Genomic DNA, 26,265 nt, shown 5'->3' on the forward strand with positions numbered 1-26,265 from the left:
CTTCATGCGGATGTCGTCTCGGCGGTAAAGATAGGCATGACTTATGTCATGCATATAGCTTGTTCTCGGCTCTTGAAAGGGCTGCTCAACCACCTATCTCTCGAAGCCTCGCCAGTGTTGCCGCAATTCCTTCACTGACTTCCTCATCCTGTCCTCCCACGGGCTTCAGTTTCGCGGGTTCATTCTGCTCCACAAAGAGACCTTCATCTTCATTTTTTCGAGGTGCGTCATGCGCATTAGACATAACGATATCATCATCATTTCCGCTGAACGCGTTCAGATCCCGCACAGTCCGTTTCGGAGCCGTCGCCCTCTTCTTCGCCTTCTCAACCCGAAAATCCTCCCGGACAGCGCCACACCATTGCTTAACCTTCCTCTCACCCCATCCCGGCACGGCATTGATCTGTTCCGGCTGTGCATTGATTGCATTTTGTAAACTGCCGAACGTAGATATGAGACTGGCAGCGTCCGACTTGTTAATGGCTCGCGGCGCCGTGACGAATTCAACGAGCGAGTCTTTATAGGATTGGGCTTGTTGCGTGCGAATGGCGGTAGGCTGGGAATGTTCGCATGACTTGAAGAGTTCCAGGTAGTGGGCGGCCTCGGGGGCGGACCAGCAGAGGATTAGGGTCATGTTGTTTATGATTGAGGTCTTTGAGAGCTCTTTGAGGCTGTCTTCGTGGTTTGGGATGTCGACGATAATCAACAGAATGCGGAGTAGGTACTTTCCGGCGAGGAGTTTGATGCGCGAGTAGATGTACTCGGGATGGAGTCGGTGGTACTTGAGCGATAGGAAGAGCGCGCAGGTGGTGGCTCCGATCACGTAGTCGGCTGGTATATCGGCATACTCCCATGGTAGGCACTTGATATGATTGAGGATCGGGTTCCCTTTTTGTCGTGTAGAGACTAGAATGCTAGAGGGGCCGGACTTGCTTGCCAGGACCTGCGGCTTCAGCTGCTGGACTTTCGGTGCTGTTGACTGGGGCGTGGACGTTCCCGCGTTTCGAAATGAATCAGCCGCTGCGGTGCGTAGTACTGACTCAAAGTCAGCATCATCACCGTCGAAATCTCCTGCCATGACCGTGTTGCTGAATTGATAGCTATGATGACTACGTTATCTAATCGGCTGCCGGCGACACCTCCGCCCTCACCGCCCGACCCACCTGGCTCACCATCTCCTCAACGGGATTTTTCTGCCGCCGATTTTTCTCCAGAAACAAAAAAGATAGAGCAACAGCGCTGCGCATCATGGCAGACAGCAGCAGCCTCGAGAAGCCCACCGAGGCTCCCGAAGTCATGGCAGAAACCTCACCAAGCAAGCCCAAGTCTCAAGAAGATGCGGCGGCCCCCCAGCCACGCAGAGAACTCTTCATCCGATCGCTTCCCGCCTCAGCGACGACCGAGAGCCTCGCCGAACATTTCTCGCAGTCCTACGTTATCAAGCATGCCGTTGTTGTCGTTGACCCCAAGACAAAGCAGTCGAAGGGCTACGGTTTCGTGACGTTCGCCGATGTCGACGATGCAAAGGCTGCCTTGGAAGAGTTCAATGGGGGCACGTTCGAAGGGAAGAAAATCAAGGTCGAATATGCGCAGAAGCGTGAGCGCGTTGTTGATGAGGCTGGCGGGAAGAGCGCGCCGAGTGCGGCGGCGCTCGAGCGCAAGAAGGAGCGCGAGCAGCAGACGGGTCGCGGCGATACGCAGCCGCCGAAGCTGATTGTTCGCAATCTGCCATGGAGTATCAAGACGCCGGACGATCTTGCGCTGCACTTTAGAAGTTTTGGGAAGGTCAAGTATGTTACTCTTCCGAAGAAGGGCGCTCAATTGGCGGGTTTTGGGTTCGTCGTGTTGCGTGGGAAGAAGAATGCCGAGAGGGCATTGGAGGCTGTCAATGGGAAGGAGGTTGATGGGCGCACTCTGGCTGTTGATTGGGCGGTCGAGAAGGAAGTTTGGGAGAATCAGCAGAAGGAGGAGGAGGAGCAACAAGATCCAGAGATTAAAGAGGAGTCGAGCGATGTGGACATGGAAGACGGTGGTGTTGGTCTGGACAACGGCGAGCTCGACGAGAACGTGGACAGCGACGAAGACGAAGACGACGTGGATATCAAAGATGAGGATGACGAGGACGAGGACGAGGACGAAGACATGGAAGACGACGAAGAAGAGGAAGAAGCAAAAGAAGACGAACGCAACGCCTCTACAATATTCATCCGTAACCTCCCCTTCACCTGCGACGACGAAACTCTCTACGAACACTTCACCCAATTCGGACCCCTCCGATACGCCCGCATCGTCGTCGATCCCGAAACCGAACGCCCCCGCGGCACAGGCTTCGTCTGCTTCTGGAAGCCCGAGAACTGCGCATCCTGCGTCCAGGGCGCACCGAAACAGCAAGACCCGCTCAGTGCCGAAAAGGAAAAGGGCAAAAAGGGGACAATCATCAAGCAGTCGGTCCTGCAGAACGAGAACGCCGACCCCTCGGGCCGGTACACGCTCGACGGCCGCGTGCTCCAGATCAGCCGAGCCGTGAGCAAGTCCCGCGCTACGCAACTCGAAGAAGAAGGCGTCTCGAAGCGTCTTGTCCGAGACACCGATAAGCGCCGCCTGTACCTCCTCAACGAAGGAACAGTTTCCTCTTCCTCACCCCTCTACAGCAAACTCTCGCCCTCGGAAATCAAAATGCGGGAGGACAGCTTCAAGCAGCGCCAGAACTTCATCCGCAAGAATCCCTCCCTCCACTTTAGTCTCACCCGTCTCTCCGTCCGCAATATTCCCCGTCATGTCACCTCAAAAGACCTAAAGCAGCTCGCGCGTGAAGGAATCGTCGGGTTCGCAAAGGACGTGAAAGAGGGCACGCGCCAACCGCTCTCAAAGGAAGAGATGGACCGCGCAAGCGAAGAAATGCGCGAGGCAGAGCGGATACGGAAGAAGAAGGGCGTCGGTGTTGTACGTCAAGCGAAGATTGTCTTTGAAGGTCGTGACGGGAGTAAAGTTGCCGAGGGCAGTGGCGCGGGTCGGAGTAGAGGATATGGATTCATCGAGTACTATACGCATCGACATGCGCTTATGGGGCTGCGGTGGTTGAACGGACATCCTATTGCGCCGCCGAAGAATGTTTCTGAGGAGTTGAAGGATCGGAAGAAGAGGCTTATTGTTGAGTTTGCGATTGAGAATGCGCAGGTTGTAAAGCGGCGGAGTGAGATGCAGGAACAGACGCGGAACTTCAGGAATAAGGATAGGGAGTCGAGGGATGAGGATGGCGAGAAGGACTCGAGGAATGGAGGGTCGAGGAATAGGGACCCGAAGAAGAATGGAAACTCGAAGGGCGACTCAACGCCTAATGGGAAGAGGAAGCGCTCTGAGAGTAGTGACAAGGGCCAGGATACAGAGGAGCAGAACAAGATCGCGAAGCGGAACCGGATTATCGCGAAGAAGAGGATGCAACGGAAATCTCGCAAATGAGCGAGTTCATTTGGTTTCACACGTCGGGCAGGAAAAGTTATATCACACGGCACACATTTATAGACATCTAATCAACGCTTTTATCAGCGTCTTGTATTCATCGTAGCTACCTTCTGTAGGGTTCTATGCATAGTTTTATGATGGCAGTATTGCCGAGCTTTAATGCTCTACCTAAACAGCCAATCGCCGAATCTTGAAAAGACATTACTGCATACTGTCAGAAGGCAAATCGTAAGTAGCACGAGAACGGGGTCAACACACCTTGCTGGCTGAGGTATATAGTTCCGGGTATACTCCTCAATCTCATCTACGCCAGTGATAAGATCAATCTCCTCCAACTTCCTCACCCTCGTCCCTTTGAAAAGCTTCCATCCAAAGTACAGCATAGGGAATACGAATATCATCGTGTACGAAAAGAGGAACGTCGGGACGTCCCAGTTGCCTGGCAGAAAGACCTCGTAGCCCCCAACGACGGCCATGACGCTTGTTGCGACAAGGGCAAGATATGCAATGTACGGTTGGCCGTAACTTTTATAGGGCAGGGAGTCGCGCGAAATGCCTTGCGCCATGAGCGCTTTGCGGAAGCGGGTGTATGTAAATGTGATAACGGAGTAGTTGATGAGTTGGGATGCGGTGACCTACTCTGTCAGTTTACTCAGAGCTGGAAGATACGGTGGGAGGCCTTACCAGACTAACGATCCAATCTAACACCACCGACGCGCTGTTGGAGACTTGGAGAAACGAAATGAGCGCGATCAGAAGAACAATGCCAACGCAGTACACGGGAACTCCGGCTTTCGTGCACTTTGTGAGGAACCGCGGGGCTTTGCCATCGAGAGCAAGTCCAAAGAGGGTTCGACTCGCGCAATATACATAGCTGTTTCCGGCCGAAAATACGGCCAAAAGTATCATGGCGTTGACAATGTGCGGTAGGACTGGAATTCCAAGACGGTCCATTGCAATCACATAGGGTGATGCTGCGGCGCCAGGCGCGTTATTTTCAAAGGCGTCGGACATTGTCTTGTCATTGTATGGGACGAGAATGCCCACACAGAGCGCTCCCAGGATGAAAAAGGCAGTGAGACGGTAAAACATCCCATTGTACGCCCTTGGTAGGTTTCCTCGGGGGTTAATAGATTCACCGGCGGCCATGGAGATATAGTCGGGTCCTGCAATAGTGAAACTAGCGTAGATCAAGCAGGCGAGGAAACCTAGCCATCTGCCCAGGCTGCCTTCCTTGTAGTGTTCAGCGAACGCACCAGGTTCGTTCCAGTACCTGAATCCGAATCGATCATTGATCGGGTTGCCGCCCAGCATTGTGATGAATGTAAAGATGATCAAACCTACACTGAGTAGAACTTTACTGAGGGCAAGCCAGAATTCCGACTCTCCATACCATTTCACCGCGAAAACGTTCAGGAGCCTAGCAAGGTTAGATCCGAAAACAGATCCGTCTGAGCAAAGACTTACACATATAGGCACAATATAATGGCTATCATAGCAGGTAATGGTACTGCATTGCTCCAGAAATGGATGACAAGGTTGCACGCTGTAAGTATGGGCAGCTCATGTCAGTTTGATCTCGGTGAATAATTGAGTATAGTCTTACCGGTGACTTCGAATGGAACCATGGCAGCCTCGAACACGAAGAAGTTGTAGCCAGCAGCAACTCCAAATGCATCGTCAACGTAGCGTCCAGCGAAACGAATAAAGGGTGAAGATATCGGCAAGTATGTGACCATCTCGGCCAGACCTAGTAGACATGTTTAGTATCCTACAATCAAATAGTGGTATTTGAGATGGGATCAATCAATATGGCTGCAATGGGGCAATGGCGCGTTGGATAGATCTGCAGTAGGCGCTTTGGGAAGATGCTGTCGCTGGGGGCGATAGAATAGTGGGCTTAGAGGGATTGGGGATTCGTCATACAAACAGTTATACATAAGATAACTCCGCACCTAAAAGTAAGAATGTATAAGATTCGGGATCTTCAAGGATAGCGGCAAACCAATTCAAAAGGCAGGGGAAGAGAATTCATTATCATCGCAGATCGCAGGACCATAGCCCTCAACAGCCGATCGTTCTAGACATCCGTTCCATTTTCTGACCTCACAAGTAAATCTATGTAGATCTACTGGAGCTTTGAGGTCCAGTAGACTGCACAAAGCAACGGGACTCGCGAGCAAGAAAGCAAAGAGGGAGGTGGACTCACCATAATGAAAATGCTATGAAGAGACTCCCAGGACCTCCTTCTGCCAGTTTTTGACCAATCTGGACATACAATGCCGTTCCAATTGTACCGCCAATGCCGATAAGTTGGACATGTCTGGGTTTGAGCTTCCGGTGTGTATGGTCATAAGTTGGCTTCAACCCCTCTTCAATGGACCCCTCGCGGTTATCGATAACGACATTCTTCTCGGTAACTTCGCCCTGGTCCGCGGTCCTCTTTTTCAACCCTCCAGTTGGTGGATTGGGATTAGCGGATGGTGAAGAGTTCCCATGAGGCCTAGGTCCAGTGGGGATTTCGGCGTCTGAAGTAGACTTTGACATTGTTCGAGGTTAGCACATGCGGGGAACTGTAAATATGATCTAGAGATAACGAAATAGAGGTGGGGAGAAAGTATAGAATGGCGGAAGAGAAAGGAAGAAAAAAAAGAAGCAGCAAAACGAGGAGCCAAGCAATAAATAGAGATAGCGGGGAGGAAAAGTGGCAGGCGACATCGCAGGCCGGTCTCGAGGCTTACCGGAAAGAGCACAAGAGCACAAGGCCCAAAGCAGGCTAGCTGCTCATGAGTTGTATCCCCAGGTCGATTGGGCAAATCAGAGATCTCCCAGAAGCTATTGTAATCAGTCGGTTACTCCAGTCATTTCTCCAGTGCCCCCCCACTGTCAACTCGATAAAATCGGGGCCTCCGTTGCGCCGAGGTACAGAAGAAGAGTGCACTGAGAGAAGAAGAGGCGAAAAGACGCATAAGCAATACGCATTCCAAGATCCAAAAGGAAAGAAAAAAGCCAAGATACCTAGGAATGACGCCAGAGGACTGAGGTAAAATGCGTACAAAGCAAGGGCAGAAAATGGAAAAGGCGAGAAGATCGGCTTTGCGGACGAGAACATGGGCAAACTCTCTGGCCATCTCCGCGTCGCATTGGACTGGACTTACTCATGGCTATGGCCGAACAGGCATTGATCTGACGTTCAGAAAGAAACGTTCAAAGTAGTCCGGAGATGGTGACTTTATCTGGATTCTGGAGACGAAGCCCACAAGTTAACCATGCAGTAGCGCCATGCTAGAAATCTGTATCTTGCTTGTTACAGGTACATCTCGTCGCCGATCGGAAACCCATTACATTGGACAATGCGATAACCACCATGCTGTCCATTGGTTTCAATCTGTACGGACTTCGCCGAAGCCGTCTATATCTCTTGTATCTGAGTGCACTCTATCAGTCTCTGTCCAGCTCCTGCAGCCACACTGGACATACCAGTCCCCTAAGACCGCGCAACATCATGAGCTCCATTGCTTGCGACACGGCGACTCTGCCAGTCCGGCGCGAAAAAGCAAGCGTTGTCTTCGTAATGGAGATAGTGTGAAAGCTCTGTCTCATTTGGGCTCGAGGACTGGGTTGCAGTCGCTCGTTGGTCGGACTCGTTATCCGGTTCGAAGCATTCGCTGGTCCTTCGATGCGAGAGGTGAGGGTCTCGGCGTTGTCGAGTGTCCGACTGCTGTGTTAGACTGGAAGACATGCTGTTTGTGAGAGGTGACAGCTTCTGCTCCCCTCATCCAGACGATGGGTCGATTCAAATACTGCGAGGCATGCGTGGCACGCCGCGTATAGCCGCCGCTGTCACGAGCTGCCCAGGATGTTGACGTCAGTCTCTCATTCGTCTCTCGGCCTCCATATTCCTATACACAAGCGCACTGCACGAGTTGAATAAGAGAAATCTCAAACAAAAGGCCTATATCAATCTCTTGCGTTTTCGTCTATGTCACCTAGCAGGCAAGCTGCGAAGAGCTGAGCTTGACGGACCGGCCGAGGGCCCAGTTATGTCGATTCCGTAAGTCATCACGCAATGCTTGTGAATCCACAAAAATCCTTCCTATAGACCTATAACAATGTTGAAAGGCATGAACTGAAGATACCCTTGACTCTAATTGCACCCCCGCAAGGAAACCACAGCCTTAGCAACAAGGAAACTCCCGGCATCTCCATCTTCTCGGCCCCCGAGGCCGAACCGCCTGAAGTCGTGAACTTCCCCTCCCCCACTTGCCCCGCGTCTGATTTTCTCAGGAACCCATTATACAAATCCCTTCCTTTTCCTCTTTCTCCATAAGCTATCCTTGCCCCAGCCCAATCTACAAACCCCCTCAACCATCGTAATGACTGGAACAGACTCTGGCCGTTTCGCGCCCAAGGTGCCTGTCCAGCTTGATCCTCCAAAGGACGACCCGATTACCTATGAGGAGCTGGCAAAGTGTGACGGTACGTTCTCCGCATCACTATAGCTCACGTATCCCCTGCGGAGAAGCTGGGACACCTGATGGATGAATATAGCAAGGATTCATGACTGACTATCCCTCTCTATACTTTAGGCGCTGATTCTAGCCGTCCCACCTACGTCGCCATCAAGGGAATTGTTTTTGACGTGAGTCGCAACTCCGCTTACGGTCCCGAGGGGCAGTATAAAGGTGAGAACTAACTAATTTCTTCTCCTCCCCTTTCCCAATGAATAAATATATTGACTGAACACACGCTAACTAAAATGTCGCAGTCTTCGCCGGCAAAGACGCCTCTCGCGCGCTGGCCTGCTCCTCCCTCAAGCCCGAAGAGTGCCGACCCGAATGGTACGACCTCGAAGACAAGGACAAGAAAGTGCTGGAGGAATGGTTCACGTTCTTTAGCAAGCGATATAACATCGTGGGAAAGGTGAAGGATGCTAAGAATTACTAAGGATTTCCTAGCCTAGCTTCTTTACCTTCTGCAACTTCTTTTGTCCTACTTATACCCGTCTATTCTATGACTCCCTGCACGTCATTTAGTGCCATGTTATGCTATAGCCTCGTTCCTGCTGTTGTGCGTTGCGGCTGTTGTACGTCATTTGTCTGTGGAGGACGGATACTATCTGCGTAATTCGGCTTGACTCGAATGTTGTCGCAGCAAACTGTTTGCTCGTGTATGAAGTTAAGTTTATATGCTTGCTTGCTATGAATCAGATAATAATCATAGTGTACATCCCACCACCTTCTCTCTCATAGTTTCCCTACTGCCTTCCTACGCCTTCACTTTCACTCCTGCTTCTTCTCCCCTTCAGCAACCACCCCCGCTACAGCTTGCTCCTCCTTCAACCTCGCCATCCGCTCCTTATTCCTCTTCCCAATAATCCGAAGCGTATTCTTCCTCTCCATCTCCGTCATCTGCGCCCAGTTCCCGATACGCGCAAGCGTACCATCATTATTCACGATCAGGGGACCCAGATGGTCGAGTTTCACACCGTCGCCATTGACATCGAGCTGTGTTGTGTCGGATGCAGTGGAGGCGTCGGGGAGGGCGAGAATGGATTTCTTTTCTTCGGACGAGGACGGCTCTTGTTGTTGGTCTAGGATTTGGTTTGGTGTGGGGTTGGGAGTTTCGGGGTGCGATGGGGAGGACATTGTTGAGTAGGTTCTGGCGAGGGGACTTGATTTGAGATGAAGAAGCGGGTATGCGGAGTAGAGGTTTGTAGCGGCGCACTGCGCGAAGAGCGTGGATGCGGGTGACTTGGTTAGGTGTGATAAAGCGATTGATGGCGATGGCGATGCAAGCGTTGCCGAAGTTGAGGTGCGGAGACCTAGTATGAGGTGGAGGAGGGTGGTTGCGCGGGACATGCGCATGTTATAGCTTCCTGGCTTTGAGTTCGTGGAGAGATGATGAGAAGACAATATGTATTTGAGTTGGTGGTTGTGATGTTTGGGTTGAAGAAAGGTGTTCTGGAATTTTCTCCGCGGTCTCGGTGTTGGCTCACGGTTGGAGCGTGGACGTTCTAGAAGTAAAGGGAACAGCTCTATAGATGCACTACTGCCCACTTTGCACTTTCGCGTTGAGAGCTGCTTTAGAACTATAGGTATCAATATTCAATTAATCTATATGTAATTTCGTATTTACTTCCTTTTGCTATGTATGGTCAGTCGCCGTATCTAATGTGTATCTCGGAGCAATTCCAAGACCTAACGGAACCACCAATTGACCTAGGGATGTCAGTGAGAACAGACGAGTGATATCGGCGACGACTTACTGAGGCTGTGACTCCCTCTCCCACTCCCTTGATACTATGCCACCACCCTTTAGGAATGAATAGTCCATCACCCGCCTGGAGCTCCGCTTCGAACCCGTCAACAGGACGACCCAATCCTTGTTTCTCTGCATTATCCCAAACAGCTTGTTCTAGCAAAGCTCTCTCCCGCCCCTGCATCATCTCCTCTCCGCGAAACGCTGCTGCTTCTCGACTCCCACTCCGACCCAATTGACACCGGACATGCGAGAAAACCACCTGTCCGTCCTGAGGTGCTAGTAACCGCACAGTCTTCCGACCAGCAAGCTGGACGAATAGATTGGGGTTCGGATCTCGATGTAAAGGCGTATAAGTCGGCGGGTATCCAATCCACACATTTGTATCGTAGATATCCCCTTTACCGGCTTGCGCCACGATTATAGGTATCGGAAAATCATCGCGGAGGACCTGGGGAAGGTCGAGTAGCTGACACTGGGCCAGATAAAGGCGCGGCTGGCCCTGGGCCTGGCCCTGGGGCCGCGATTCTGCTTCGCGAATCCATTGAAGGAAGAGACTTAGCGGTGCGTGGAATTTGCGGAAGCTGAGATCCAGCTCTCCCTCCAACTCTCTTTTTACCGGTAATCGAGCATCCGATTGCGTAAGCTCGAGCGGAACAGGTGCATCGGCCCCGTGTGCAGCTAGATATCCAGTGTTCAGCAGCGCGGTATTCGGCTTCGTTGCGGAGTGGTGGAACCAGCGCTCGTATGCGGGGAGGTCGCGGAATGATTGACGAGGAAGGAGGACCGGGCACTCTGGGATGTAGAATCCCTCGCGGAAACTGTTTATGTTGATATCCTTGAGAACTTCGAGGGGCTTGTATGACGAGTTCGCACTCGACGTGAAGCGCCTAGCATGGGAGGAACGAAGGATTGCTGATAGCCATTGGGATTGGATCAGGGGGTTACTGCACATGAACCATTGCTGACGTTTCATTAGACAGTTGTCGTCCACGAGGTGAGTTGAGTGTTTTGTGGAAAGAGTCAAGACTGGATTCCGCGGTGGCCGTGGTCTGATTACCCGGGCACGTGCCTCCACATCCACCCGTCCTCCGGGGTACTACCTACTACGCTGATAAGACTTCTTGAAGAATAACAGCTCAGTGTATGAAATAAATTCTTTCTATTCAATCAGTTCATCCATGTCTTGTAAGAATTAGAACGATATCTGCTTTTTGCTCTAGAATGGTGTTTCTCTTACTGAAGCAAAGCCTACAAACAAGGCTGTTGCTTCTCATATACTCTGTATAGTGTAGCCTAGAACTAATTAACCAAGCATCTTTGACAAATGGCATATTTCCGATTCTATTAGCCAGGAAATAGTTCATGCTCCATAGGCAAGCCGAGGTGGATCTGGGGACGGAACCCCGCGCGTCCATCGACGACAGGCAAGGAATCTCTCCGCACTTTCCTCTGACTTCCCTCACGCCACTACCGGCTCAATATATCCGGATCCGCGCCCAGTATGGATTCTGAACCCCCTCAGTCTGGTGCAATTCTGTCGCAGGTCACGCCTGAAGCGCAGAACGATGCCCAGGCTGGCGACAGTGCGAAGAGGAAAGCGGAATCGGCCAACGGAACCCAGACGCGAGCGAAGCGGAATCGCTACATCTCCATTGCATGGTATGGCTGCACCCTAAGCTCATAAACTCGCCCAGGCATTGGCTGATTACCTCCTAGTAACGAATGCAAGCGTCGGAAAATTAAGTGCAATGGCCAGGTTCCCTGCCAGCGTTGTGGACATCTGAAGCTCGAATGTCGGTTGCCGGATGCTTGCTTCTTTCAGCTGCTGACTATCTTCAGGCCGATATGCACCGAATTGTTGCAATAACAATTTCAAGGACTCTGAGTATGTGCTATTCAACTGGTGGCGATCCGACAAATTAATGATCTTGCAGGGAGTTCCGGTCGATGAAAGACCAAATTGCTACGCTGCAGGACCAAGTCGGTAGTCTTTTTACCAGCCTCAACGAACTCCGCACGCAGAGGACAAGCTTTGATACTCCACCTTTTGACGGCCTCTCTCGCGATGGCTCGCAGGTCTTTACACCTATGCATCCGCCCTCGACCAAACCTCGCATAAGACATCCTCGGTTCCACGGTCCTACCAGCTCAGCATTCAACTTTGATGTGGCTCGATCGAGCCTCCAACATATGGGCATCGCGCCGGCTGAGGAGGTTATACCAGATGATTTGACCACAGCTCATGCTACGCCGGCAGCATCTCCTCATGTGCCGGCACTGGATCAACCTTTGCATCCAACAAAAGACCCAATATGGGCAATCAAGAAAGAAGAAGCGCTACGACTATGTCGCGTTTATGAAGAGGAAATTGGAATAATGTACCCGCTTGTCGATATTGAGCAGGTCACCCAGCAGGTCACTTTGCTCTATACCTTTATGGACGCAGCAATGCGCACGGGGCTTATGCATCGAGGGCTAGCAGGCACGGATGGCTTGGAAGACGACAGCACTAACCTGATAAAAATCATTCTTGCGATTACCCTTACTGTCGAAGGTGGCGGGCAAAGCGAGCTTGGTCGACGTTTATATTTGAGCGTGAAGCCAGTCATTGAACACAAGATCTGGGAGACTTTGGACGTCAGAACTATCCAGCTCCTAGGACTAATGGTCAGTTTATTCTGTTTAAAAGTGTATGCGCCCGCTAATTGAGTAGGCAACATACCATTTCCACACAGATGAGGACGCACTGGCTTATCGGATAATCGGCGTGGCCGCTCGCATGTGCCTAGAGATGGGATTGCACAGGCGTGACGCACTGGTCAAGTCTTTTCCAGATGAAGCCCAATGGCCTGAAGTTGTCAAAATCTTTTGGTCAATATACTCTTTAGACAGACGGTGGAGTTTTGGTACAGGATTGCCTTTTGTCATACAGGACGAGGATATTGATCCTAATCTGCCGGAGCCGGTAAGTTATCAACATCTGAACCTCATATCATCTACTGACAGATATAGGACCCATCCCTACAGTATCTGAAGAGCATGATTGCATACAACCGCATCAGCTCAAAGGTCTGGTACTCTGGCCTAGGCTCGGACGGATCAACGGATGTACGTCGAGACGAGATCGGCTATCTGGACTATCAAGTTCTGCAGTGGTATAAGCAAGTTCCGGAAACACTCAAGTTCTATCCGGCGGAGTCTCCAAGGCAAGGGGAGACAGCGAGTAGAGGCCTTCGGCGATTGCGCATTCTCTTGTACTTGCGCATGAATCAACTGCGGATTCTCATCTATCGGCCAGTTCTACACTCCGCTACAAGCATTGCCGAAGACAAGGGACACGCTCAGACTGTTGTCGACGTCGCCAAAGATAGCGTCCGGATCCTCACGCGGCTAAACCAAACTTCTGACATCTACCGCACGCAGCAAATCACCTTCAACTATTTCCTTGTTGCCGCGCTGGCTGTCCTCTTTCTGGCCGTTTGCCATGCGCCCACTGAGTTCAACCGTCAAGTACGGGATGAGTTCTACTTGGCGCTGGAACTTATCAACGGATTCAGCACCAAGTCATATGTATCGAAACGGTTGTGGAAGACGATCAAGGGTCTTCGAAGGACTGGCGAGAGGCTAGGTGTCCTTGCGCGGCCCTTTGCAACAGACACCAATGACCCACATTCTACTGCAGCTGTTGCGATGGCTGGTCTGGCCGGTCATCCAATGGAAGATCTGTCGGTGTACGGACCTTTGAATGGGGTCGGTGAACTAGGCAATAGCCCTCTTAATGGGTTACAGATGAGCCACGAACTCACGGCATTGTTTGAAGCTGTTGGAGGATTTAACAACTTCATGGCACCGACAGCAGCGGATGGGATGAATGGCTTTATGGGTCATGAGGGTGAGCTTCAGAACACTGGGGAGGGGCTTTCAGGTGTGCTGGGCGACGAAGGGGAGTTTGCACGGGTAATACGGGACTTGTTCTGATTTAGCTGTCATGCCCTGATGTATTTCATTTGGAAGATACCCATTTATGCATCTCCTTGATTTTATACTACTGAATTTCATACTTCATCAAACTCTGCCTTAGGCACTAACCACGTGACCACCAGCCTCTTGCTTGTGACTTCCCGTAGTCTTCTCTTCTCAGCTCTTCAATCACCATCCAACAATACACAAAATGGCCCTCTGATATCGTCTCCTCCGTAACTTGCGACTCTTTCAGTTGTCCGGATGAGGTGTCCGCGTTGATTCCACAGTAAACGCTGCCCACCGCCCCACGAGGCTAATTCGGAGGTCCGTCAACCTCCGTCGGTCGATCGCCTCACCAACCGCAAAGAAAAATTCACCCCTCAACGCCTTCTATCTTGTTTCTTCGTTGGATACTGGAGATTGAAAGAGCTTGACCTCTGCAATCCTGTCTGTACCGCTTTGCGACTGTGAGACTCGGCTCGAGGGCACATAGTGGGGTTGAAGCCCATCGCGTCAACGCTCGCTCATCGCACAACAATCCGCAGCGGTCCCGCACATTGACATGACCCCTCGGCTTATCAGGAGGTTACCATCACTTGTCTGACCACATCAAACCTGTCCGCATTCGCTATCTCCGCTCTTCTACAACGGTCTCTCTCTGCTCTCGGATACTAAATCCTCCCTGCATCGGCTAGGGTAAGGAGATCCTGGAGTGCGAGGTCGTGGCAACTGATTGTTGGTCTCCCGGCCTTTTACGAAGCATTGCTCGGCTTGATTTGTCTATCTCTGTCTCTAATTACATCCTAGCACCGTGTCGAGAGAAGTAGGCTCGGCGTTGGCCGACGGCCTCGATAGGCTGGATCTGAGTCAACTGTCTGAATCAACGCCGTCCTCAACCGTCCCGTCCGACTCGTTCGATATGTCGTCGTCCGATGGCGCCCCGGAGTCGTGGATCTCGTCGTTTTGTCAGCTGATGGGGCATGAGTTTTTCGCCGAGGTCTCGGAGGACTTTATCGAGGATGACTTTAACCTGACAGGGCTGCAGTCGCAGGTCCCAATGTACAAGGAGGCTTTGGAGATGATCCTGGATGTGGAACCGGAAGAGGATGAGGACGATGAGGAAGAAGAGGAAGAGGAAGAAGACGAGGATGAGCTGCTAGGTGATGAGAGACCGCCCGGTTATCGAAGGGAACGGAGACACGCCCGAGTCGCGAGCGATTTGAGCGTTATCGAGAGCTCCGCAGAGCTCCTCTACGGGTTGATCCACCAACGGTACATCACTTCACGACCTGGTATTCAGCAAATGTTGGAAAAGTACGAGATGCAGCATTTCGGATTCTGTCCTCGAGTAAACTGCGGTGGGTGCAAGGTGCTCCCTGTGGGTCGCTCCGACACGCCAGGGCAAGAGACCGTGAAGCTCTTCTGCCCGAGCTGCCAGGATCTGTATACGCCGCCGAACAGCCGGTTCCAGTCGGTCGATGGTGCCTTTTTCGGCACCACCTTTGGCTGCTTGTTCTTCATGACATTCCCCGACCTGGAAATTGCACCTCGCTTTGATACAGTGCCCTCAACTTTATCACCCACACGCTCATCCGTCACAACTACAACAACAACTTCCGGAGGTACCAGCAACCAAGCCTCAACCGACACCGAAACCGACCTTCCCCCACAGCCGATAGAGCTCAACGGCACACGAACAGCAAACTTCTGCCCAGGCCTAGGAAAAGGCAAGGTTTACGACTCCAAGATCTACGGCTTCCGAGTTTCCGAGCGATCAAGGTCCGGTCCGCGCATGAGATGGCTGCGGATGAAGCCCAGCAACGCGTGGGACTTGGACGAGATGGGTCATCACGAGCGATTGCAACTTGCCTACGACGGGGACGGCGACGCAGAGATGGGAGGGGATAATGCACAGGACGCGGACGCGGCTATTGCGCGGCGGAAAAAGGCTCCGATGCGACGGCGGCGTTATAACCCTGATCAAATGAACATAAACGGCGTGGAGGGTTGATTTGCTTTCCTAATTTCTGTTGCTACGCTATGTCAACATACGGTTTCTGTGGTCTATATCAATACAGTCTCTGTTCAATGAAGTCTCATGTTCATACTTGTTTTTAGCTCCTGTTTCTTGTGTTTTCAATCTGCATCCAGGCGTCTTCGTCAAAATTTACAATATATTTTAAGCACGGGCTTATCAATCAGTCGGTAAGCACATAAAACACAAGTAGATCCAGATAAGATGCCATCAACCGCCTCGGACATTTCTTCTCTGCCTCTAGCCCTACCAAACAAAGCCACGGTTTCACGATTGGCTTAAACAAGCATCTTCGTCATCATGAATCCCTCCAGGGCTCCGAGTATACCAGCCATCAAACACTACGAAAAATTGCCGTGATTCTACGGATGGTATCCAGACATGATCCATTCTCGTCTCGCCTCGTCTAGGACGGGCAGGACAGCCCCAACTAACCTCCAACTCTCTAGCTACTTAGAGACCATCCGACTGTTTCATGCAAGATAATTATAGCCCCCCTCAGAGCCTCCCCGCAGGACGCCTAATCACCTAATCACCTAACTGTTATGTTACCGCACCTGCAGTGCCCCCGAGTCATACGATACGGGGTTACGAATGCACTGCACTGGCCATAACTCCAACAGCTGGGAGGGTCTGGATTATGAGTTGGGTTAGGGGGACGACTACGTTGTGCTAAATTCCCTTTTAGCCTCGAGTTATATTCCGTTGGACTCCGTTCCTATCAAGCGTATAGGATCTATTGGGGTTCAGGATGCAGTGCAGTAGGATGGTAATACTACAGACAAGCACTCCAGATACAGAGCTACAGCCAACACATCCATACAGTTGGATATGTGATAGTGATGTGATTGTACGCCACTACGTTGTCATATTTACAGCCGCACGCAATTACGCACACACGGACAAGGACGGACGGACAAGGCAGGACGCCTCATTCCGCAGGTGCTTCTGCTTTTTGGCCTGTCCCGTGATCTATAGGGTGCTTTCGGGTCGTGCAGCATTGTTAGAGTTGCTGTTGTTGTGGTAGTACAGTGCGTAGCCGAGAGAGCCTCAGTGCAAGCCTCCACCTCGTCTTCCGCCTCCGCGCCCGCGCTGTGTCCGCCGGGGCGCCGAATGACCATTTTTCTGGGTTGCAGGGTTGCAGGGTATGCGTCGTATGTCGTGTGCAACTTCTATTCCAAATAGCCATGGATGGATGCGTGGCAGTATGGCGGTACAGTGGGGAAGACAGGCGCACCTTGATGCTAAGTCTGGTATCACCACCCGCCTCGAGTCCTGCTGCAGGTGCAGGTGCCACATCAGTGGTCGTGCTTCGGTTTACGCACCACACCCCCATTCCCCCACTTCAACCCAAGAGCAACGAGTCAGCGAGCCATCCCTAGGTCACAGCTTACAGAAAAGGACCGGAAGAGGCCAATAGCCTACTTTAGCGAATTCTATCTCCTCGTAAGGCTGAACGCGCCGTCAAACCCATCTACCCAGTTCAGCCAGACCAGTTCAGCCAGAAGCAGCCAACGACCGGAGTGGCTCCGCGCCAATACTGAGCATCCAATACCATTCGAATCCGAGCTCCGGGTGCGATGCGAGATGATACCGATTCGGGCTGCACCGGGCTGGCTTGGGGCTGAATGCTGAAGGCTGGAAATAGAGGCGGAGCACTGCGCTACGTAAATGTGTATACTTTGTGTATTGCATTGGGTCATGTTATGTGCAATATTGCATATCGCGGCTGAAGTTGGCTTGGGGCGGGGGCTGAATGTTGGGCTTTACTGTCTGTCGTGCTACGCTACGCTGCGTATGCAATTGCAGACCTTGCAATGTGGTTGGCGGACGCCGCCAGGTCAATTCCAGACGCTCCGGATTCCAGTGAAGTGTCCATTTACTTTTTCTGGGTTATTGCGGTGCGACGTAGACTACGTACTGGACTTGCGGTCTTGGAATTTGAGACTTTCAGACTGGGCTAGGCGGTTACTCGAAGGATCCGGTTTGTCTACTGCTTCGTGGGCGCCTTCTAGTATGAGCGGAGCGCTGGGCACTGCCAATCATTGTGATTGCTATGCCTGGATTAGAAAGCTGAATGGGACAACGGAGGACTTGAGGTCTATATCATTCGTATACTATACGAAAGGACTGCTTTGTAGATCAAAAGATCTGCGTGGCGAGACTGTTCGAATGGATGATCTCTGTTCAGGGCTGGAGCAAAAAAATGTAAGATAAGTGCAGAGTGCGTGGGAATAACATCTCGTTTGAAAAAGGCTGGACATTGGTCTTGAGTAGCTCAGGTCTAAAGTCTTGCAGATCTCTTCTCAACAGAGGCGACACCAGTCTTTGGGCCATCAATCCGTTCAGTCAATTTGAGACGACCCAGATATGGGCAGTGAGCGTAACGAGGTTGCTGTATGAAGCCCAAACCGCGATATGCGACACTCCATAGCATTAGCCTGGTTATGCACGGGCACTCCGAGAGTCCGAAGTCTGCCGCCTCGCGTGTCGCAGAGATGAATATTAGAATCCTTACTATCAGCGCCTTTGATGTAGACCGTTAGCTGCCCCGGAGTGTCATATCCTTGGGTCGGGTGAGACGTAGTGGTGACCTAATTGGGTAAATGGAACGCGCAGCCAAGCCCTAAATGAAGGAGGCGGACATCGTAGAGAGCATATGGTGTCGGCCTCAACCACCTCCACGAGCGGCGTGGAAATTCCAAATAACGACGGTGGGTCATGTTGTTCGCTTGTTATAATAAGAAGCTCGTTCAGTCTAGTGCCGGGGTTCGCCTCAGAGATTGCGCCGAATAACGCGAGAAGGATTGTTTCTTTGTTTGTGCCGGACGCCGACATCCTAAAGTTAGCGGATTCGAGCGCTTAATGGAAGCCACAGGGTTTCAACCGTCTCTTTGTTCTGTTCCGTGATTTGGGGCTTTCGCATAACGCCCGATATTAGGTTAGGTGGTACACTTGTTGAGGTCAGAAGCTTGTCACGACCATTTCCATATCAGTTCATTGATATCAGTTGCAGTATATCAAATGAAGGAGATGGATATCCAGGACAAGTGTTAACCATGCTTGGAGCAAGAAATGCTCGTTCTATTCCTTGAAAGATTGCCATGCACATGGATGAAAGAAACCCGTGTGCTTGACAGCCCAATCAACTTGATTGTGCAAACACACAAGTCATGGCCCAACAATATTGGCACCTAGGCACGAGCACCACAGCTGCATCTAGTGTCCTCCGACTGTCAACTACATCCTTCGAGGAGTGTCGGGCCTCGGGTCCGACACTCACAGGGCACACCTGGTGATAAACAGAAAAGAACTCCAGAAGGATTGGCCGAAAATCGAGAAAGAGGCTAGCCGTTGGCTGACCCCGGTACACACGTTGAAGGCTTCATGCTGGGCATCTTTTGCCTTGGACTCTGAATCAACGTTGAAGGTAACTAGAGTTTGGGCCGCTGTGTGCTGGATAATAGCATCTCCGTTGGGATATTTTTGAAGCGGTGTTTTGGTGACGCCTCCAAGTCCAGCACTTGACCAAGGCCGCTTCGATGGCTTCGACGAGCTCATCCAGTTTTGTGATAGTCTCCTTGTGATGAGCATAGGCCTTGTTCCACCCTTGTTCGGTAGTAAGCCATGTCCTATACTTCGAGGTGTTGCGTGTCTTTGTCAGAAGTGACGAATTAGGATCAATTTCCTAAATAATGTCCCGACAATTGGCCCAGATCCAACAGAAACGCTCATCGAACTTAGACTTGCCGCTCGACGTTTGGCTCATCCATGCCGCAATAAGTTCGAGATGGAGCGGTTGTAGAGCCAAGAATGAGGTGCTCCAGCCTTTGTTAGGAGTTGCAGCGGCGAGGCAAACGTCAAGCCAGTCTTTTGCCATTTCGCATCGAAGGTCCTGTTCACTAGCAAGCTCTGTCATTTCTCCAGTTGCATCTCTAGCGGAAGTCCAATGAGCCGCTTCTTCAAGTGGGTTCGCATCGTGCATGGCGAGCAGGCAAGCCACCAATGTGATGGTGGTTGCCGACTGGCGCAATTCGCCAAAAAGACGTAGTAAGATCTTGTAGTCAACGTCACAAAGCTTAGGCGAATGATAGCCAGGATGCCGACATGGGAAGAGGAAAGTAAGACAGCGAAAAAACTGGCTATGAGCGCTCTTGAGCAACTCAATCGCGAGCTCAACATTTCTCCATATGTGAAATATATCGTCGACCCCGGCCGAGGAGGACACGGCAAACCTGACCACAATCCGATCGAGTATATGCAAGGGAAAGAAGATCCGGGCGGGGGGATCCATGTTAAGGGGGGTCCGTACCTTGCCCTGCAGGTATTCAGAAGTACTGGTTTGGCGAATATGGTTTCCATAGCAGAACAAGGTGAAGGGAATCCTGGCGCTGGAGTTCAGATCAATGCTCAACGCACCCCCGTTGAACAGAAAATTGACTGCCTCATCGTAGAGGCACTTGCTGGTCAGTAAAAGGCTTTTGTAGTGCTTCAGGTAGCGCGCAGTTGACTGGGGCTGTTGAGTTGTTTCCTCATGGTTGGCCATGTGTTCCCTCCCATATAGTGTGTCGGACATCGTAAGGAAGCCGGCCGAGATCTCCTAAGCCTGATAATGAAGCCATGTTGGGAAGGTCTTTGACATTTAGGATATGAGTAGGGATCCTGATGAAGTGGATGCAAAGAGGAAACGAAGATGAGCAGAGAGAAAAGCGGAAGCCTGAGCATGGTGACTGGCTGGGCATTTAGTGAGCCGCGCGGTTTCTGTGAATCTTAACCTGAGCAGAACATGGCTTCCCGTCCACATTTGCGATAACTTTTACAAAGCTGAACCTTGATCTTTGTACCTCAACAGTATGGCCAAAGCCATTATCATGGTGATGATATGTGATCTAAATGAAATGAAGATCAAAGCTAGGCAAGTTGACAGGAGCTCCAAGGAAGGTGAGATCCTGTGAGGGCTTAGTGCAGGCTGGAGAAGGATTCCGAGCAGAAGCAGACACTGGCAAACACAGGATGACAAGACCCTGTCAGCAAGAGAGTGTTTCGACTTGCGATCCCAGCTGCAACCGGCCCCTCGGCTGGAACTATCTCCATGGACATAAGGTCCCACCGTCCACGCGGTATTCCTAATCCCTTGCAGGCTGCTCCTCTGTACTTCGCCAAATGTTTACGACTACGTACCCAGTCTCTAGACTATTCCCAGACCATTCTTCTCGCACATTCCAGGCGGCACAAGCCGACGGTCGCAAGGCGTGCTGGATACTAGGCTACCTAATCAGTCCGGTGATTGCTAATCCTCAGCTGTGCTTATACATCCCTGCCAAGGTCCAACATGCAAATCACAAATGCCACCTTCCAAGCCTTACGCCCACACGAGAGCCTCCCATTCAGGCAAATGCACTTCTCGGCCCTTCCCGCCCAAATTAGAATCTGACCGATCATGCCTTTACTGCTTCTAGAATGTTTGCTAAAACTTCGAGTCTGCTGACAGCATGGTTTGTCCGACCTATGCGGTCACTCTCATCGCGCGGCTCTTCGAGTAGCATTGGCTTGAATAGGGGAGAATACTTCCAGGGGTATCGTATTGCTTGAGGAAATCTGGTCGGAGAGCGCTCGTGTTCCGGAATTAGCCTGCAGCCAGTCATGCCGGGGCTTGGGTTACATGCGACAAACAGGGCGTGGAAATGTGCATCTTTCTGGGGTCTCAGTCAATGATCCAACCCTGCAAGTTTGACTTATCAGGCGTCCATTTTGCTTTGCACTCGCATGATCAACATGACGTGAAGACTATGACTGGCCAATTCGTGAAATCCCTGATTGCGCCTTGGCCAAGTTAGGGCCTTTTAGGCGGGCTGCCAGCTTCGACGTCGGCGGAATCTGCGGAGCTTGCGAGATATCCAATAATGCTTCAATCCGAAAGTTGGTTTCTTCAGCCCTAGCTGCCGGAGTCCGCTAGCGTCCGTTGACCGGCCAGACTGCCAGAGTGGGCGTCTCCTTAGTTATCTATCCTGTATGTTGACGAAGCGTAGCGGCCCGCGAGAATTGGCGATTCTTGAGTGCGGCCGCTGTGGCGGCAACGGTCAGCTGCAAAGTTCTGAGGCTCATGGGGATAGACAGGCTCTCAGCTGGACGCGTGGCTACGTGCAAGGGATTGAGTCTCTGGCGGTGTTATAACGGAAATAGTGCTATGCCGCCGCCGTAGGACACACCTATTGGCTTGCTGGGGTCAACCATTCAACCATTAAGGACGAGGCGGCTTCGAGTCGGACCATCGTATTAATAGCAGCCTGCCGAGTCCACGAGCCAGAGCAGACGGGTATGTATCACGACTTGAGCCACGAGTTTCATGTCATGGCACCGCAGATCGGGTCAAGCAAGGAGGGTCCTCTTGGAAAATGAGCAGACTGTGGAGGGGGGCTGAGAGCGATTCTGGCCCCAAAAAAGTCAAGGGGTCAACGTCAGCCACGCGCGGGATTCCACTCTGGCCTGATAATGCATGATCCATACACCATGTTGTTGAACTTGTTGGTGTTGCCGGCTCTTGACGTTTTCACATTGAGAGTCCTTCCAGGTTGTTGTCTTGATGGGCATTAAATTGGTTTCACAGAACCTATAGTACGGGCAACCCAAGACCGGGAACCACAAATCCCGAGATTCCCGACTCAAAGGGAGCAGAACCAGGAACTAGGATCTCATGTATGCGATAAAATACCCACCTTGAAGAGGGTGAGATCTTTATCCTTAGCCGGGTTGCCAAGATCAAGGGGGTGCAACGTGGCCGAAATCGAGACCGTGCGTTTGTATGCTGTGGCATGTCTCTTCTGCCCGCATCCTTGACGCAAAAGGTCATTCGGGACACCTGCTCTCAATTTTGAGAAGGGGATGCGATTGTGATTGGACCAGTGGCGGATTCTTCATGTAAGGTGGTTTCGCACGCGTTGCTTTTCATGACAAATTGCCGCAGGTATTTCCGTCGTCGCGCGGAGACTCCGTTGGCAGTTGGCAGTTGGCAATTGACTGAACTTTTGAAATATGCCGGGAGTTCTTGATTACTGAAGTGGGAAGTTGGCAATCAATATGGAATGAAATAACTCCGGAGAGGGCGGGTCTTTCTTTCCTAGCGGAGACTGGCCAAGCTCCAGCTCTAGTCCGTCGGACGAACCATAGCGTCGTGATCAGAGCTGCAGGGCCGGGAAGAGTCCGTCGCGTTACGAATAATTGATAAATCTGGACAAGACAGAACAGGCGTTGATAGGCGAGGACTGGGCGGCTAGTCCCATTGGGGGCTCATTCGGCGCTGCGCCCTGCGACTCACGACCCGGAGTATCGAGTATGCTGAGCAACTATCGATCTCATTATTGGCGAATCCCAGCAGTTGTACTCTGGGCCCTGAAGATAGTCGAGACGCGCGTTGTGCAGGAAGAAGGCGTATTATGCAGCGGATGCAGCTCGTGGCTTTTGAAGGATCAACAGAAGCGACATTGCCTGAAAATAATGTCACAGTCAAAAAGACTAATTCACTTTCAGTTCGGCTTTCAGTTCAGCAAAGTCGAGACAAGACCCGCTCGTCGCGAATTGCCAAGTTGGAAGCAGGAGATCCAGACGGACGGAGCAACTGACAGCCCGACGGCGCGCTGGGAATCCGAGAGGCTGTCAGTGTGAATTCCAGGCTAACCGCATTCGCTCTCGGCGTACTCGGATCTCTCGTACAGCCGTACTCGTTTCTACTTTCAACTTTGAGCCTTCGCCCTTCAGGCTTCAGCCCACTCCCGAGGAACCAACCAAAAAGCAAGCACGAAAAAGAAAATGAAATGACCAGAAGAAAAAAAGAACAAAGAGTCAAGATCCGGGAGACTGCAAAAACAAAGGAGCGATGATCTTTCTTACTTGACCTCAGAACCCTTTTACTACAGAGCTATGGGAACAGTGAGCATAATTCATAACTCCCCGTATGAATCTCTGGCACGGCATGGGGGGGGGGGGGGGGCTCATTGTGGGATATTCCCAGTTGAGTATGTGCATAGCAATTGGCCCCTGGAGTTGGCAGCATCGCCTCCAGCCAGGCCCCCTTCAGGCTCCAGCCAACAGCCCGCCCAGCCCGGAGGTAAAAGGGCTCGGTGATATCGGGCATCCGGGGTTCCGTCAACAAAACAGCCTCAATTTGAGTGACGCAGCCCTGCACTCTTAGCACATGGTGAAATATATTTTTCTTGTTTTCCTGTTCTGGATTTATTATTCACGCTATCCACACGCACGCACCACTATCGCAACGGCTGATTGTGAATCGCGTAGCCTAGCTGGACTCGGTGTCCGGGGCTTTGAGAGCTCTTCTACTCACGGATGAGTTAAATACTCTGTTTCAGCCCGTGGATCAAACGCCTTGGTCTCTTCTCCAGATCAAACTTTTCCATTCTCTTCTCATCCTATACTTCATACCATACGCACTGTATACAACATGCATCGCTCCAGCGGCTACTCATACTCTACCAGCTCAAGGAACCACGGCACAAGCAGTGCCTTTAGTCCCAATGCCAACCCTAACGAGGACTGGACAAAGATCTCCGACCTTGCTGAACGGCGCCGTATTCAGAATCGCATCGCTCAGCGCAATTACCGTACGTTCTACCTCTCCAGCTGTCTCAATTGTATACCCTAACAGTAACAGGCAAGAAGCTAAAGCGCCGCCTGGAGGACCTTGAAAAGCGCGCCGCCTCAGCATCCGAATCACCAGAGCGCTCTCTCGAACAGCCAGAACCAGTCAAGCTGCCCGTCAAGTCTCGCGCAAAGCACACCCGCACATCCAGGACCTCTTCGGACAACCACAGCCGCAGCCCCGCCTCGACTTCAACGGACCGCGCTTCATACGATAGCTATTCCACCGACGAGCGCGGCTCAGCATCAAGCTCGATGTTCTCATACCAGAGCACGAGACAGCTCTCGACCTCGCCGCCGCCTATTCTTTCTTACCCTTCTTACTCCTCCCTCGACCCTTACTCCCACTCCTCATACGCCCACAATCCGCCGCAATACCACTCCATTTCCGTATCCGGTCCCTACAGCGACGTCTCCTACCACAGTCACAACAGCCACAGCGCAAGCACCAGCGAGTACCCCTCGCCCGTCCCCTCGCTACTGCCCGTAATGCACCAGCACACAGCAAAGAAGTACCCTTCCTACGGCGCCAGCGACGACGACATCATCTCCCCCTTCAACATGAGCTACGCGTCCATGGCAGGCATCGACCTGTCCCCGCCCCCGCGCCACACTTCGTCTTCGTCCTCCTCTTCGGAGAACAGTAACAATATTCCTGTACATACCCATGCCCATACCCTCCCTTCTATCAGGGCGACATACCCGCAGTTCCAAAGCACGAGGAGCTAATTCGATTATTTTGTTATTTCGCCAGATGCCTGCCCTTTCGCATGGATACGCCGATGAGTTTGATGCGGACTTGGAGGGGGACTTTGATTGTGGGGGGTCGATGTCGACGCCCTCGACGCCGGCTGAGCAGAGTCTCGGGTGCCCTTTGACGCCTGGGGATGAGGTTGATCATTGTGCTTCGATGCAGGCGTATTCTTTGCTTTGATTGTTTATTTTTTCTGGGGCTTGCCTTGACTCTCGGGTTTACGAATTATGACATGTTTTGGTTTTGTTTCATTGCGCTTCAACACAATGTGCAATAGTACAGGCCGGTCGGTATTTTTACGTGGGTGGGATAGATGCATAGCTCGGCGTAATCTACATTGCTACTTTACCTTGGCCTGAAGAATGGAGTATGGGAAATTGATCGCTACGATTAGACAATTACTACAGCATTTACTACTTACAAACATTCATTCAATGATAATCTATCTGTGAACTCAACTCTACGCTGTAACAACCATAACCTGGGGGCCGGGGCCAAAGCAACCCTCCAACGGAACCCTACTACTCAAGCTACGACCGTTTTGGCCCCCAAACACCGCGCAACCGTGGCTCACACCTCTGATTGATTGAATGATAATCTGATTTGACTCGGTCCGTCGTACAGCTGAGCTGAAAACCGTCGCTCGGAAATAACCTGCGGATTCGAATCTGCCCATGGTGGTGTTCCAGCTGCTTCCTTAGTTCTTCTACCAGTACCCGTGATCTACTTAGAAGTGGGCTGGGGCCGGACGGGGACTCTCTGTATTGTTGACTCCGACTCCGTCAGCGGATTAAAAGACGTTAAGCTCCGAGTTCCGTCCTTTGAGCAGTCTTTAATTTGTTCGGATCATGGCGGGCGGCTGCCTACCTATCCAAAGGAAGAAGGGTCAAGGGACGTGGTCAGTAGTGTCTTGGATATTCGGACTGAGGTGCAACACGGGTAAATTGACTCGTTGCCCGTATCCAGCGATCCGGCACCATCCGCTTGGATCATCTAGAGTCATAAACTCCAAGACTGAGAGCCGAGCGATAGTTTGTGGATTAACGAAAATCACAGCCTAGACCCAGGGCTAGTTCTAGGCAATCAAGTCACTAAGAATCCCAAGGCGCCGCGGCGGCGGCGGCCGCGCCTCGTA

The 26,265-nt window shown here is 51.7% G+C and overlaps 12 protein-coding genes across 12 annotated transcripts; 6 read left to right on the plus strand and 6 right to left on the minus strand.

Annotated features, from left to right (window-relative positions):
* Positions 1-85: 85 nt before the first annotated feature.
* Positions 86-1,078, minus strand: BDV17DRAFT_281310 (DNA repair protein RAD10; the record flags this gene model as incomplete). Its single annotated transcript, XM_073760007.1, has 1 exon — positions 86-1,078. One exon carries the CDS (start codon positions 1,076-1,078, stop codon positions 86-88), a length of 993 nt encoding a protein of 330 aa, XP_073616418.1.
* A 38-nt stretch (positions 1,079-1,116) lies between these two features.
* On the plus strand, positions 1,117-3,542 carry BDV17DRAFT_58173 (mRNA-binding ribosome biosynthesis protein NOP4). Its single transcript, XM_073764811.1, has one exon. It carries the CDS (start codon positions 1,249-1,251, stop codon positions 3,457-3,459), a length of 2,211 nt encoding a protein of 736 aa, XP_073616419.1. The 5' UTR covers positions 1,117-1,248; the 3' UTR covers positions 3,460-3,542.
* An 84-nt stretch (positions 3,543-3,626) lies between these two features.
* BDV17DRAFT_290593 (putative general amino acid permease (Agp2)) lies at positions 3,627-5,201 on the minus strand (the record flags this gene model as incomplete). The annotated part of the gene is made up of 5 exons (XM_073761947.1): positions 3,627-3,666; positions 3,721-4,097; positions 4,147-4,882; positions 4,930-5,008; positions 5,069-5,201. The coding sequence occupies 5 exons, from the start codon at positions 5,199-5,201 to the stop codon at positions 3,627-3,629; spliced, it is 1,365 nt and encodes a 454-aa protein (XP_073616420.1).
* Positions 5,202-6,124: 923 nt separating this feature from the next.
* Positions 6,125-6,734, minus strand: BDV17DRAFT_58274 (uncharacterized protein). Its single transcript, XM_073764813.1, has one exon. It carries the CDS (start codon positions 6,572-6,574, stop codon positions 6,239-6,241), a length of 336 nt encoding a protein of 111 aa, XP_073616421.1. The 5' UTR covers positions 6,575-6,734; the 3' UTR covers positions 6,125-6,238.
* A 1,104-nt stretch (positions 6,735-7,838) lies between these two features.
* Positions 7,839-8,409, plus strand: BDV17DRAFT_290594 (putative progesterone binding protein; the record flags this gene model as incomplete). Its single annotated transcript, XM_073761948.1, has 3 exons — positions 7,839-7,941; positions 8,052-8,147; positions 8,231-8,409. 3 exons carry the CDS (start codon positions 7,839-7,841, stop codon positions 8,407-8,409), a joined length of 378 nt encoding a protein of 125 aa, XP_073616422.1.
* Positions 8,410-8,631: 222 nt separating this feature from the next.
* Positions 8,632-9,414, minus strand: BDV17DRAFT_261305 (uncharacterized protein). The gene has a single exon (XM_073757640.1). It carries the CDS (start codon positions 9,327-9,329, stop codon positions 8,745-8,747), a length of 585 nt encoding a protein of 194 aa, XP_073616423.1. The 5' UTR covers positions 9,330-9,414; the 3' UTR covers positions 8,632-8,744.
* Positions 9,405-10,819, minus strand: BDV17DRAFT_261307 (putative JmjC domain protein). Its single transcript, XM_073757641.1, has 2 exons — positions 9,731-10,819; positions 9,405-9,683 (listed from the first exon to the last, which is right to left on the minus strand). The coding sequence occupies exons 1-2, from the start codon at positions 10,697-10,699 to the stop codon at positions 9,663-9,665; spliced, it is 990 nt and encodes a 329-aa protein (XP_073616424.1). The 5' UTR covers positions 10,700-10,819; the 3' UTR covers positions 9,405-9,662.
* Positions 10,820-11,175: 356 nt separating this feature from the next.
* BDV17DRAFT_58550 (transcription factor domain-containing protein) lies at positions 11,176-13,770 on the plus strand. Its single transcript, XM_073764817.1, has 6 exons — positions 11,176-11,385; positions 11,443-11,519; positions 11,566-11,611; positions 11,661-12,393; positions 12,440-12,691; positions 12,739-13,770. The coding sequence occupies exons 1-6, from the start codon at positions 11,228-11,230 to the stop codon at positions 13,702-13,704; spliced, it is 2,232 nt and encodes a 743-aa protein (XP_073616425.1). The 5' UTR covers positions 11,176-11,227; the 3' UTR covers positions 13,705-13,770.
* Positions 13,771-14,267: 497 nt separating this feature from the next.
* On the plus strand, positions 14,268-15,752 carry BDV17DRAFT_58566 (casein kinase II subunit beta). Its single transcript, XM_073764818.1, has one exon. It carries the CDS (start codon positions 14,609-14,611, stop codon positions 15,698-15,700), a length of 1,092 nt encoding a protein of 363 aa, XP_073616426.1. The 5' UTR covers positions 14,268-14,608; the 3' UTR covers positions 15,701-15,752.
* A 1,475-nt stretch (positions 15,753-17,227) lies between these two features.
* BDV17DRAFT_58729 (uncharacterized protein) lies at positions 17,228-18,162 on the plus strand. The gene has a single exon (XM_073764820.1). It carries the CDS (start codon positions 17,396-17,398, stop codon positions 17,939-17,941), a length of 546 nt encoding a protein of 181 aa, XP_073616427.1. The 5' UTR covers positions 17,228-17,395; the 3' UTR covers positions 17,942-18,162.
* An 825-nt stretch (positions 18,163-18,987) lies between these two features.
* On the minus strand, positions 18,988-20,594 carry BDV17DRAFT_58578 (uncharacterized protein). The gene has a single exon (XM_073764819.1). The coding sequence runs from the start codon at positions 20,298-20,300 to the stop codon at positions 19,413-19,415; it is 888 nt and encodes a 295-aa protein (XP_073616428.1). The 5' UTR covers positions 20,301-20,594; the 3' UTR covers positions 18,988-19,412.
* Positions 20,595-23,695: 3,101 nt separating this feature from the next.
* On the plus strand, positions 23,696-25,581 carry BDV17DRAFT_261312 (bZIP transcription factor). The gene is made up of 3 exons (XM_073757642.1): positions 23,696-24,339; positions 24,390-25,033; positions 25,131-25,581. Exons 1-3 carry the CDS (start codon positions 24,180-24,182, stop codon positions 25,308-25,310), a joined length of 984 nt encoding a protein of 327 aa, XP_073616429.1. The 5' UTR covers positions 23,696-24,179; the 3' UTR covers positions 25,311-25,581.
* Positions 25,582-26,265: the final 684 nt, after the last annotated feature.

This window comes from Aspergillus undulatus, assembly GCF_047715775.1.
Source record: "Aspergillus undulatus strain CBS 261.88 unplaced genomic scaffold BDV17scaffold_19, whole genome shotgun sequence".
Classification (NCBI taxonomy): Eukaryota; Fungi; Ascomycota; class Eurotiomycetes; order Eurotiales; family Aspergillaceae; genus Aspergillus; species Aspergillus undulatus.

Excerpts from the sequence above, each read along its gene's own strand:
- BDV17DRAFT_58173 (XM_073764811.1), top strand. The coding sequence starts at position 1,249 with ATGGCAGACAGCAGCAGCCTCGAGAAGCCCACCGAGGCTCCCGAAGTC.
- BDV17DRAFT_58274 (XM_073764813.1), bottom strand. The coding sequence starts at position 6,574 with ATGTTCTCGTCCGCAAAGCCGATCTTCTCGCCTTTTCCATTTTCTGCC.
- BDV17DRAFT_261305 (XM_073757640.1), bottom strand. The coding sequence starts at position 9,329 with ATGCGCATGTCCCGCGCAACCACCCTCCTCCACCTCATACTAGGTCTC.
- BDV17DRAFT_261307 (XM_073757641.1), bottom strand. The coding sequence starts at position 10,699 with ATGAAACGTCAGCAATGGTTCATGTGCAGTAACCCCCTGATCCAATCC. Across the intron at positions 9,684-9,730 it reads GAGAGGGAGTCACAGCCTCA|GTCAATTGGTGGTTCCGTTA; the intron begins GTAAGTCGTCGC and ends TGACATCCCTAG.
- BDV17DRAFT_58550 (XM_073764817.1), top strand. The coding sequence starts at position 11,228 with ATGGATTCTGAACCCCCTCAGTCTGGTGCAATTCTGTCGCAGGTCACG. Across the intron at positions 11,386-11,442 it reads CGCTACATCTCCATTGCATG|TAACGAATGCAAGCGTCGGA; the intron begins GTATGGCTGCAC and ends ATTACCTCCTAG. Across the intron at positions 12,394-12,439 it reads TCCAGCTCCTAGGACTAATG|GCAACATACCATTTCCACAC; the intron begins GTCAGTTTATTC and ends CTAATTGAGTAG.
- BDV17DRAFT_58566 (XM_073764818.1), top strand. The coding sequence starts at position 14,609 with ATGTCGTCGTCCGATGGCGCCCCGGAGTCGTGGATCTCGTCGTTTTGT.
- BDV17DRAFT_58729 (XM_073764820.1), top strand. The coding sequence starts at position 17,396 with ATGTGTATACTTTGTGTATTGCATTGGGTCATGTTATGTGCAATATTG.
- BDV17DRAFT_58578 (XM_073764819.1), bottom strand. The coding sequence starts at position 20,300 with ATGTCCGACACACTATATGGGAGGGAACACATGGCCAACCATGAGGAA.
- BDV17DRAFT_261312 (XM_073757642.1), top strand. The coding sequence starts at position 24,180 with ATGCATCGCTCCAGCGGCTACTCATACTCTACCAGCTCAAGGAACCAC. Across the intron at positions 24,340-24,389 it reads CATCGCTCAGCGCAATTACC|GCAAGAAGCTAAAGCGCCGC; the intron begins GTACGTTCTACC and ends TAACAGTAACAG. Across the intron at positions 25,034-25,130 it reads AGAACAGTAACAATATTCCT|ATGCCTGCCCTTTCGCATGG; the intron begins GTACATACCCAT and ends TTATTTCGCCAG.